At 33.7% G+C, this 13005-nt stretch overlaps 1 protein-coding gene across 6 annotated transcripts in view; it reads right to left on the bottom strand.

The window, feature by feature from the left end:
* Window positions 1-13005, bottom strand: part of CDC42BPA (CDC42 binding protein kinase alpha) — a 430427-nt gene that overhangs the window by 40514 nt on the left and 376908 nt on the right. For all 6 annotated transcript variants that reach the window (XM_020982125.2, XM_020982131.2, XM_020982126.2 and 3 more), the window contains 6 exons: window positions 11180-11316; window positions 10110-10249; window positions 5115-5196; window positions 2398-2614; window positions 1437-1499; window positions 388-981 (listed from right to left, as the gene is read on the bottom strand). In XM_020982125.2, the coding sequence (XP_020837784.1) occupies window positions 388-981; window positions 1437-1499; window positions 2398-2614; window positions 5115-5196; window positions 10110-10249; window positions 11180-11316 (1233 nt within the window). The remainder of the gene's footprint in view (window positions 1-387; window positions 982-1436; window positions 1500-2397; window positions 2615-5114; window positions 5197-10109; window positions 10250-11179; window positions 11317-13005) is intronic.

Raw genomic sequence — 13005 nt, 5'->3', positions numbered from 1 at the left:
AAACGGCAAACCACTCCAGTATCCTTGCCAAGAAAATCCCAAATGGGATCACAAAGAATCAGACATGACTGAAATGACTGAACAACAAATGATAACTAACCACAAAATGGATTCAAAGTCCATCCAAAGTAATTATCCCAATGCAACATATAGATATTAATTTTAGGTCTTTAACTTATATCATTACAGCCTTAAATATTAATTCTGTTGGCCTAGAGTTAATTTCATTACACTTACTATTAATGGTCCCTGAAGAAGCATGGTAAATATTTTGGAAAAACTTTAACTAATTAAAAAAGAAACCACCTGAAAGTTGTTATTAATTCTGGTAGAACATGGCAGTTAAGAAAAATAAAGATAAGGTAGGTACAGGCAGGCAACTCTTACAGCAGGAGGATGGTACTGCAGGCCACATCAGTTCTTGCTGTCTTGATCTTCTGCCCTGGCAGTCAATATATATTCCAACGCTGCTAAAACACAGCAGATACTCTTTATTGGAGATCTCGACTGCACAGATTGCATCAGTTGGTTGTTGTGCAATAAATGACAGTGTATGGTCATCCGGATGGAGCAAGCTGTGTGGACTGCCTTCTCCAGGCAGGGGATATCTGAGGAATCCTGATTGAAATCCCACACAGAGTCGTTCACTGAAGACTGACATCCACTGGACATTACCCAGGACTTGGATCTCCTTCATCTTTTTGTGACGGGTCTTGCTTTGATTTAGTTCATAACAGAGGACTTGCCTTTTCATAGCCACACACAGGCAGGTAAGAGCTCCATGGCGCACCTGTCCAGAAGCTATGGTTTGGCAACCTTTAGTCTCTGCCAGCTTAAAAAATTCAGTCTCTCGTCCATCCAAAGCAGACATGGGGAAAAGTCGCACATGGCGGTTTCGTCCTGAGATCACAGCAATGAGCTGTTCATTTGGGATGAGTTCAATCTGATGAACCTTCTTATTGTCACCAACACGAATAATCTCTACACAAATTAAAATTAGAATAAATTACTTAAACAGACAACATTATATTATGGTTCTATGTGAAAGCATATAACATTGCATTGTAATTATATATAAACATTTTATAATTTATCTGAAATAACACTTTTTATGGTTGTTACTTCTGGTGGCATTAATACAATTATGAAAAATTCAAGCAAAATTGTATTCCCAGCTTTATCACCTGTAAGATTGCCCCCTGAGTACTTAATTCTAATTATTACTTATGGTAAAAGTAAGAAAAATAACTGAAGTTTTAGACCCTACAGGGAATATGGAGCATTGGAAAATTTAAAACTGCAAACATATAAAAAAAAGAGTTGTAAAATTTCAGTTATAAAATAAACAAAAGACAAAATTTTGTTACTGTTAGTTTTCTCTTTTTCCTGATACATATGGTTTAAAGTTATCCCAAGATAATGAAGTTTTTCCTTACCATCTTTTGTGACATGCACAACAAATAACCCTTCTTCATTTCCCAGAGCTATTCTTTCATGATCTATGACACACAAATAAAAAGGTCAAGAATTTTCATATAGTAAATGCTACTTGAAGCCAGCAGGGTAAATTAGGTAAGTATCCTAATACAAGTAATAAGCTGCCAGACAGAAATTTAAATAAAGGTTAACTAGAACTGCAGATGCAATATATAAAATAGAAAAGATATTAATTACAATAATTCATTTATACAATTCATTTTCCTTGCAAGAAAAATAGTATTACCTATCTCAAAAGACAATGATTGAAAGATCAAAAGCCTGATCATTGCTAAACAATCTTTATCAATACTTTTTCAAACAAGTGGGAACTAAAACAAAGATAAGCTTCCATGCCAGCTATAATAATATTTATAATCAGAAAAAATAGAGAGATCTGAGTTTCAATTCCATTTTTTAGCTTAATGAGGACATAATGTGAAAGGAAGAACTTGATACAGTTCTACAGGGCAATTTAGAACCAATTTTACCTAGCCGATTTAGACTGGATAGATGATAATAACATCTAGCATTTATATGGAGTTTCAAGATTTACAAAGCACTTCATTTATATGATCTCATTTGATCCTCCAAACAACCCAGTAAGTTAGATGCTATTTTTATTCCCATTTTACAGCTAAAGAAACAGACTAAAAGGGGTTAAGTGATTTGCCTGGGGTTGTGCAAGTGTCTGAGGATCCACTGAACTTCCAGACCTAGTTAAGCAAGGTAACTAAAGAGTCTAAGTATGAGGTATATGAGAAAGTAAATGCTTCATACACATATGATTAGAAATGAAAACTACAGAAAAAGATCAGCGTCATCACTGCCCATGATACTGCTGTACGGCTTGACAAGTTTTGTAAGCAAAGTATTTTCACTGACAGAAAAAGGATTCAGTGTTGATCAGACAATTCCCACCTATGATGGCTGCTGCTTGGGTTGTTTTAATGAGGGGAAGAGTGCTGTCATAGGCCTCTTTAGGGATGTAGACTGAACGGTCTTTAAGTTTATTCTTCTTCAAAATCCTGTGCAGTTCATTCAGTAAGCACACCCATTTGCTCTTCTCATTCTCACTATCTGCTAACATCAGGACTGAACATTTGTTACTTGATGCTGAAAGCTGAGAAGCTGTTACCTAAAAAAAAAATTATAGATCTTTAATACATTAGGAAACAAGTATTTTTATTCTAGCTTAGTTTCTGACATATCAAAAAAGAGCACAAGTGACAGCCTTTAAAATGGTTTTTTAATTGACATTGCCAACACAGTTAAGTAGTTTCTCATTAACAGAATAACTTATTATCAGCCTGAGAATCCATGCCAAAAGCAAATGTGAGAGACTTTGCAAAATGCTAGCATTAAATTGCTTTTTCCTGTCATTAACATATTTGGATATTCTCACTAAACAATATACTATATGTATGCTGGAAACTAAATGTAGTTTGTTAAAAAATGCATCAGAAATGTTCAGAAAGATACATTTTCTGACTGTTGTACACTGATATTTTAGATTAAAATGAAAGTGAGATTACTTTGCATGAGTGTCCAGGTGAAAAAGACACTGTCCCCCCACACGGAATGTTCTTCCTCTTCACCTCTACTTCCTGGCTTCCTTCCAGACTCAGCTCATTTCCCACCTTCGGCAGCAGGCCTCTGCCATCTCCATCTTCAACAGTCTTCCCCCCCCGCCAGCTCTTCCCCTAGAGATTACCTCCCATTTTTAATGTATAGATGTTATACTTACAGAGTTATGCACATGTGTCTTCCTTGTTAAACTGTGAACTCCTTGAGGACAAGGACCCCCGTTCTGACCTTTCCTTGTATCCCTAGGGTTAAGTACTGTGCTGGTCACTTTGTAAGTGTTAATTAAATGAATGCTATGCTCTTCAAATACTTGAAGATACCTACAAATGTTCACTTTGCCTTCCATTCTCACCCCCTACTTAATAAATTCCAATAGCTCCCTCTTACTTCTAGGATCAAATACAAAATGTTCTGTTTTGGCAGAATGGCATTCAAAACCCTTTGTACCTAGGCCCCTCCAACCTTTCCAATCTTCTCATACCTTACTTCCTTTCTTCAATCCAGTGACAACAGCCTCCTGGCTATTCCATGAACAAAACACACACTCTCTCTACTCTACGTATTTTCTCTGACTGTCCTCCATGCCTGGCAGGCTCTCCCTCCTCTGCTCTGCCTACAGACCTCCCACCTAAAATGCCTTCTTTTGCTGGAAGCCTTTCTTCTGTTAATTACTTCCTATTCATCCTGTATATTAATTTGCTTTGTATATATATATTTGTTTGCATGTTGTCTCCCCTGTGAGACTGTGAGCTCCTTGGGGGCAGTGACTGTTTTTTGTCTCTTTTTGTATCCCCAGAGCTTAGTACAGTCCCTGGCATATATATAGTCCATGCTTTATAAATGTTTACTGATTAGTTCCAACATGTGATTATTAGAAGGCATGATCTTGAGGTCTTCACATCATTCTAGTTACTTTCTTCAGGACATTCTCTGGTTCATTAATATCCTTCCTAAAATGTAGGATACTATACTCCAAACTTGGTTTGACAAGGACAGCACTATCACCTCCCTAGTCTTGGACTCCATACCTTCCTTAATGCAATCTATGATTGCATCTATTTCGGTTACTGTATCACACCACTGAATCATATTGATCTTGTGATCTGTTAAAACTTTACAATTTTTTCCAGACAAGTTGTGATCTAGTCAAACATATCTACGTCTTCGTACCCTAGAAAAACCTATTCCCTCTTCCCACTTCTTACCTGTGGTCCATCTTTCTCATTGATGAGAACTTCCTGAAAAATTCTATTTTGAGCAATGGCCCAGGTAAACCCTTCATTCCCCTCCAAACTTTGCTTCGCACTGACTGGAATTCACCACCACAACCCCACATAGAATTTCCATGTTCTTTTTTGTGTGTTGATTTCCTCCATTAGAATGTAAGCTTCTTGAGGGTAAAGACTATTTCTTTTTGGCTTGTATTTACATCTCAAGGAGTTATTGTATTCAGTGCCTGACACAGAATAAGCACTTAATAGACAATCTGTTGACTTGACTTACTGATATATATGGAATTGGATTTTTGAACCAAATTTAAAGAACACCATGTTTTAATATTCTGGTAGGGATAAAGTCAAGCTCATGGGCCAATAGTTTGCAGAGTCCATTTTCTTTCCTTTTAGGAGGATGTTTGCCATCTTTCAATCTCCGAATAGCTCTCTGATTCTTATGACCTCTCAAAACTCACTGATGCTGGTTTAGAAATTACATCTGCCAATATTTTCAGTATCCTGGAATATAATTCTTTCAGAAATGGTTGCTTAAACTAATCAAATACAGCTAGGAGTTCTCTTACTACTTTCCTACTTACCATGGTTAACAACTCTTATTGACAATTTTCGATTTGTCCTTTCTAGCCCAAAGATCACTCTTTTTGAAAGAGAAAACAGAAGAAAAATAGGAGTTGAGCATCTCAGCCTTCTCTCATGTTCACTACCATAGCCTCACCTCTGTTCTTTGGAAGCTTACAATCTAGATATAGACATATCAATATATATTTAGGTGAAAAATTTAGACTTCGGAGAATAAATTCTAGCATATACACTTACCCTAAAAATACAGGGGATATCCTTTCGGCTTGCATGAATAACATCAGATGCCAAAACTGAACTCACGGAAAACTCTTCATCCCTGAAAAAAGCAAAACAGTTAAAATGAGTTACTGCTTCTTCTTATTTTATTTTAAATTTTAGTTATTGTTTATTTATTTATATGAATATCCAGATAAATACAAGTAGCAGCCCTCAAAACTGAATTTTAAGGGGCAGCTAGGTGGCGCAGTGGATAGAGCTCCGGCCTTGGAGTCAGGAGGATCTTAGTTCAAATCCGGCCTCAGACACTTGACACTAGCTGTGTGACCCTGGGCAAGTCACTTAACCCCCATTGCCAACAACAACAATGGAATTTTACAATGAAAAGAACACTCAAATCTGATTTTAAAATAATTTTTTTCTCTCAATTAAACTGGTAGGCAACAGTCAAAATATTCCGCAAGAAGTACAATATTATTCTGTATCAGAAATAACTATGAGCTTTGAAGACATAGATTTCATAACATAATTTACCTTCTAGGATAAGGCAATAACAATTCCTGACCAGAGAATCCTCCAAAGCTAAAAGTTTTAATTATTTAACTCTTCTCATTCATCCTTTAAATTAAAAAAAAATCTTTTCCATTATTAAGAAAAATTTCACTTTCCTTTGGTCCGAACAGATAGGAAGGACAGACTGCATATTATGTACCAAAAAGATTTAAAATATAAGACAAACATCTCTTAATGAGATTTTATTGAATATCTCTCTCTCTCTCTCTCTCTCTCTCTCTCTCTCTCTCTCTCTCTATATATATATATATATATATATATATATATATATATATATATTTTGGCTACATTTCAGATTGGAATTGTTCTACAATATGATCTTCAAGATCTAATAATATCTGAAACCATTATACAATGTCTTTTTCTTTTGTGAATATATTTTATTAATGATACAAAAAACTTTTTCGCTCTCCTAAAAATATTTTTAGTTAGGACACTTTTAGTGAGAACAATGTGCCTGAATATGCTCCGTTATTTTAAAACACATTTTTGTTAATATGTTTGTTTTTATATTACCAAGATTTTTCTGAGTATCTGTCTCACTCCTCATGAGCCATTCCATCTTATGACTAATTTTTTTCTTTTTTAAAAAATATAAAATAAGAAAAAAAAGAACATTTCCATGTACACAGCAGAACATAAAGAGAGAATTTAATATAAAACTATAAATTTCCATTTCAGACTACTTTTTTTAAAAAAACTATGTAGTAAGTCCTACACATTGTTTTCAAAGCTACCCAACTTTTCTGTGCTTTCTTCTAAGTTTTTGTTTGTTCTCTGCTCTGAACTTTTTTTAAATTTTTTCTTCCCTCCCCAATCCACCCTAGAGAAGGCTACAATCAAACACGAATCTGTATATACGTATACATATATATTTCTACTTATCAGTTCTTTCTCTGGAAGTAGATAGCATCTTCCTTCACAGGTACAAGTCTTTCCATGTTTTTCTAAAATCAATCAGCTCAGCCTTTCTTATATCACAGGCAGATTCCATCATAATCATATACCACAACTTGTTTAGCCGTTCCCCAACTGAAGGGTATTATTTTAGCCAATTTGGTAAGTGAAAGATGATATCTCAAAGTTGTTTGAATATGCATTTCCTCTAATCAATAATGATTTAGAGCATTTTTATATGACTATGTATAGTTTTGATTTCTTCATAGAAAAACTGCCTGTTCATATTATTTCCTAAGTAATTTATGTTTTCCGATTATTGGAAATGAGATTATTGAGTTCTATTGTTTTTGATTCTACCTTGTCTAGTTTGTTCCTATGAACTACTTCTCTATTTTTTAACCAATATCCAATGATTTTGATGGCTATAGCTTTATAATACAGTTTGAGGTCTCAAAGTGCTATTTCCCCTCTATACCTACCTTTTTCATTATTTCCCTTGATATTATAGAACTTTTGTTTCTCCAAATGAATGTTATTACTTTATTTATATAATTAGATTGAAAAAACATTAAACCTATGAATTAACTCTGGTAGTATGTCTTTTTTCTTATATAGGCATGACTGAGTCGAGGGCACTTGAACACTCCTCCAAGTTCCTTAAATTGTTCTTTATTCCTTTAAAAATCACTGTGTAATGGGATGTATTCAAGTATTTGATGTGTTTTCATAGATTGACCCCCAAATATTTTAGACCTATTTTGAACGAGATTTTCATTTACTACTTTGTGAATTTTGTTATTATTAAACAGAAGGGCTATTGATTTTTACGCGCTCATTTTATAAGCTACTGTCTCAGTATTTTTGCTGATTTCCTAGGATTTTCTCAGTGAAATGTCATATCATCATTAAATAGTTTTATCTCCTCTTAACCTATTTTAATGACTTTAATTTCTTTCTCTTGTCTTATTGCTAACATTTCTAGAATTATATCAAATAATAGCAAGGAGAGTAGACAGCCTTGCTTTATTTTTTAAGATTTTACTGAGAAACTTTATCGTACATCCCCATTGCATATGATACTTACTTTTCATTTTAGACAAATACTTCTTGTGGTATTTTACAAATTCTCTGTGTCTGTATCTTGTGTTTTTAGCATAAATTAAAGTTGTGCTTTGTCACGGGGTCACAAACAGTTAAACACGACTTAACAACAACAACAACAATGTCACAAGTTTTTCTGGCATCTATTGAGATAATCATGTGGTTTTGAATACTTTTATTTTTAATACGATTAATTTTGTTTGCTGCTTTCCTACTGAAGAATTATCTTTGCATGTCTGGTATTAATCTAATTTGTTCATAATGAGTAATTCCTTGGATAAATTGCTGTAGCTTGTTTGAGAAGATTTTATTTTAAATTTTTGAATTCACATTCATTAATAATATTGTTCTATAGTTCTGTGCTTTATTCTTTCCTGGTTTAGATATTGGGACTATGTGGTCTAATAAAAGGAGTCTGGTACAGTATTTTCTTTTTCAATTTTTGTGAATAATTTGCATAGCGTTAGTACTAATTTTTTCTTTAAAAATTTGATAGAATTCTACTGTCAATCTATCTGGGAACAGGAATTTTTTTGTTTGGTAGTTCCTTTATAGTGATTTCTGTTTTCTTGTCTGAGAAGAGATCATATAAGATCTCTATTTGGTCTTTTGTTAGGTTGAGTAATTTATATTTTTAAAGGTATCTCTGTATTTCTTTTATGCTTTCAGTTTTGTTAGCATAAACTACAACTGTGCATAGGAGGTTGTAATTATTTTTTATTTCTTCCCGATTTGCGATTTCATGTTGATCATTTGCTATTTTATTGATTTTCTGTCCTCTTTAATCAGGTTGGCTAAAGGTTTATTAATTTTGTCAGTTTTTTCAAAGAATCAATGGTTAGTTTTATTATTTTCATACTCTTTCTTTTGGTTTCCAACTTATCCATTTCTCCTCTAATTTTAAATAACTTCTCTTCCGTATTTATTTTGATTTTGTTCATTTGGTTTAACTTTTGATTTTTTTTCTAATGGATATTAAGTTCATTAATCATTTCTACTCTGTTAAGGTATGTTTTAGGGATATAATTATTTCCCTGAGGACTGTTTTAGCAGCATAGCAGAACTTGAGGCATATAATTTCATCACTATAATTTCCTTTCACATAATTACTGTTTCTACATTTTGTTCTTTGACCCATTCATTACTTATGATTTCATTGTTAAGTCTTCATTTGGGTCTATGTGCTCATTGAACTGATTATTATGTTTTTTTCTGTTTATGTCTGAGAGGACATTAATGTTCTGCTATTATTGTATTACTGTCTGTTTTCTTCGGATTCAATTATTATTATTATTTATTTATTTTTACAAATTTATAGGCTAAGAATTTGAGCATTTAAGTTTAATATTGATATTGGTTTGTTGTTTATGGTTCCTTTCAGCAAAATGTAGTTTCCCTATTTACCTATATGTTTTGAATTTTTGTTTTTGCTTTAATAACATGATTCCAAGTCTAGCCTTTTCTATTTCACCTGATGCATAGTAAATGCATTATTTCTAGCTCCTCATTTTTATTTTGAATATGTCTTTGCTTTTTAGGTGTGTTACCTATAATTTTTTTGGATTTTGATTTCTTATCCAATCTGTCATTCTATTATTTTATTGTGCTGCTTAATCCATTCTTTTAACGATATGACTTGTTTACATTTTCTTCCATTTTTATCTAATATTCATTATATTCTCTATTAGAATTTTCTTCTTCATCGTCCTCTATAAAGTCAATACTTTGCCTCATTATATTTGGTTAATCTACTTTAATGCAACCCTCTGGTCACCCTCAACTTCTCTTTCTTCCTTTTCCCTAGTATTGGCAATTTACTTAACTTTTTAATTCCTTTTCTTCCTTTTAACCAGTTATCTGATTCTTTCCTTGTTTTTCCTTCCAGTTAAGTAAAATCTTCACCTCCTTTTCCTTTCTCCTATTGCTAATATAGGTAGCATCAGACAAAAAAAATTAACTGTTAGGGACTTCAAAGTATCCCTTTCATCTGAAATGTTTTCAGACATATGTGGAGACTAAAGAATGAACAGGTAAATGAACAAATCATAGAAAAAATAATTACATAAGATCATAGTATCATAGATTTAGAGCCAGAAAGTAACTTGTAGTTCTATCTATTCCTTTCTCTATGGATTAAGGGACTGAGGCCCAGAGAGATTAAGTGTCCAAGGTGACACAGGCAGTACATATCAGAGGAAGGATAGAACCCAGATTTTCTGACTTTACATCATGCATATTTTCCACAATACCATATTGTCTTAAAAAAATGCTAAGAATGAATCAGCATATTAAAAATTTATAAGTTATAGCCAAAGCAGAGCTTAGACAAAAATCTATAACTAAAAATATAAATAGAAAGTGATCAGTGAATCTTATTAAGTAATAACTCTGCGTTCCTATTTTATTTTGATGAAAAATTCTTTGACCTTCTAAACTTACCTCATATCAATCACTTGACTGACTACCACACTGGGTTGGGATGCTTTTCCTTCAGCTATATCATATAGGAAGAGTTTGAAGTCACAAACCACAGCCAATGCTCGCTGCCAACCTTTCTTCACTCCAGCTGGTTTGGGGACCTTTAATTTTGATTTAAAAAAAAAAAAGAAAATGAAAATATGAAACAGAGTCATCAAGTATATTAAAATACAAAGATACTAAAGATTCACTATCACCTTTCAGTAGAGCTGTTACTAGGACATGGAATTTAGAGAGCTCTAATAGCACCCTCCTGGAGGGTGCTGCTTCTCCTGCCTAGTTCTATCCGGGATTACTGCAGGAAGCTTCCTTTTTGTACCACCCTATCACTGGCCTTCTTTTCTCCTGTGCCCAGCTCCATACTCTGTATTGGCAGCACACTTTTTCCAAGTGGCCAACTATCAATACAGTAGAAATTTTGGGATATCTTCATGGTCTACTTCCTCCTACCAGAAGCCAATTTACCAATCCCTGCCTGAGGTATATTTTCTCCTCACAGGTAACACTGAGGTGAGCCCTGCCCTGCCCCTTCTTCATGTTGATTGTCTCAGGGGAATATATTGCTAGCTATAATTTTGCTTCTTCTTATTTTTTGTTTTTGTGAGAGACAAGTAAGGTTAAGTGACTTGCCCAGGGTCACACAGCTAGTTAAGCGTCAAGTGTCTGAGGCCAGATTTGAACTCAGGTCCTTCTGACTCCAGGGCTGGTGCTTTATCCACTGTGCTACCTAGCTGCCCCAGTTTTGCCTTTTTTCATATTGGTAACAGAAACAAATGAAAAGAATAAAACACGAAAAAGATAAGCTATTAAAATACTGAATAAGACATATTCAGTATCAGGTAATCAACAGTATTACTTTACCCTTTCATATGTTTGCTCTGGAGGATAAACCTAGAAACTCAATTGTCAGTTTGGGCCACCTGATATCTCTGAAAAGTATTTTTAATAAAAAGTGGTAGAATTTGACATTAATTTTAATTGATTAATAAAATGGCATAATAACATGCGTAACCCATACCAATGACACTTACCCTAACATGGCCTTCATATGCTGTTCCAACTCCTTTTTGTGGGTCTATTCCCAGAGGGGCTTTTGTTTGTTCAGGAGGAATTGGACAAAATGCTGGAGCTTTGTCCGCACAGGTAACATGACATGAGAATCCACATACTTAGAGGACCAAAACAAAGACATTATTTTTGTGATAATTCACTTAATAATTTAACCAGCAAATATCTACTACATTCCTAGTATATGCAAGACAACGTCCTAAGTACATTCTCATATCTGTTTTAGCTTGATCATTTTTAATGATTGGTTAATTAACGGTTTTCTAAAAATGGTATGTTTGTTTATTAGTAAGAAATTGAATATAATTTATTAGAAGTTGGTGATAACAACTGCTGGTATTATAATGATATTTGTTGCACATCTGATTAAAGTGACTGACTAGCATATATTTTAAAAAGCTAAAATCTAAAATGACCCCCTGTCATGTAAACTACAGATTTATATGTCCTATTCTTGCTTGATGCATTTAGGAAAAAGAAAAAAAACAACCATTCCTTCACAGAGATACAAATGCCACCATCACAGAAATATATATGTCAAGAATGAATTTAACATAAAAATCAGTGATGCAGTTTTGTCATCTGTAACATCTTAGGTAATTTACTCTATCTAAAAATGTGTCCTAAAGCAGAGCTCTCCTAGAAATTAATTTAGAATGAAAGAAAGAAGATACACAAAGAGAATCCTCTTGTGTCTCACTGTGAACTAAATATGAAGAATAAACAATAACTACAAAAATGAACATTATTTTTAAATAATCCAGTATTCTGAACTCTTTACCACAGATAGTGGGAACACAATACACCCCAAACTTGGCTAAGGTTTTTAAATGTTCATTCCTTTTTTGTTTTTAATTCTGGGTCTTCCATTTTGCCCAGGCTAGAAGTACAGGGGCTACTCATGGGCTTGATCCTACTACTGATTGGCAGAGCAATTTTGATCTGCTCTGTCTCCAACTTGGGCAGGTATGCTCCTCCTCAGTGAACCTGGTGGCCTCCTGGCTCCTGGGTGCCCACCATATCAATACTGAACTTAGTGCTAATATTCAGTCAGCACTGCCCATTGTAGCTCAGAACTCATGAGCTCAAGATAGCCACCAGCCTCACCCTCTCAGTAGTTAGACTTACAAACGCATGTATTACCACACTGAGCTTAATAGATAATTTCTAGTCTGGCAGCATCCTTTTCAGTAAAGTACAATGTATAGAGTTGTGAAAGACTGAGTACATGGCAAGTCCTTAATAAATATTTGTTAATTGACTGAATATTATAAGTAAAAGCTTAGGTCATAATTTCTCTGAATTGGAACAGTTTAAAATGTCAGTTAGTAACAATTATTGTGGCTATGTTGTGTCAATATCACTACAATGTGTAGGTAACATCTAAATAAAAAGAGTTGTTATAGTTGTCTGAAATGTACTTTATAATATTATGAAATGGATAATTTTTCTTTTACTGAATTCTGTTATAATTTCAGAGATATTCCTAAAAGAAAAAAAGCTGACCCTAAGGCAAATACATTTTATCTAATGCCAAAGTGTTATTCACTGGACCTTGATAAGCAATGAAAAATCCCTAACATAAAATCATTTATAAAAGTATTTTGTGGTATAGTGAAAAAAACTTAGTTCATCTGAATGTGTATTGCCCTTTTAAACATGGGTGAAATTATACTCAAAGGGTACATTAAAAAGATTAAAGGAAAACTTTCATTTTTTCTACATCACAAAGGAATGTGGGTTCTGAACTATGAATTCTTCCCATTAGTGTTAACAGGAAATGAAACAT

The sequence above is a fragment of the Phascolarctos cinereus genome, unplaced genomic scaffold, assembly GCF_003287225.1.
Source record: "Phascolarctos cinereus isolate Bilbo 61053 unplaced genomic scaffold, phaCin_HiC Scaffold_5;HRSCAF=322, whole genome shotgun sequence".
Lineage (NCBI taxonomy): Eukaryota > Metazoa > Chordata > Mammalia > Diprotodontia > Phascolarctidae > Phascolarctos > Phascolarctos cinereus.
This window is presented reverse-complemented; position numbering and strand designations above follow the sequence as displayed.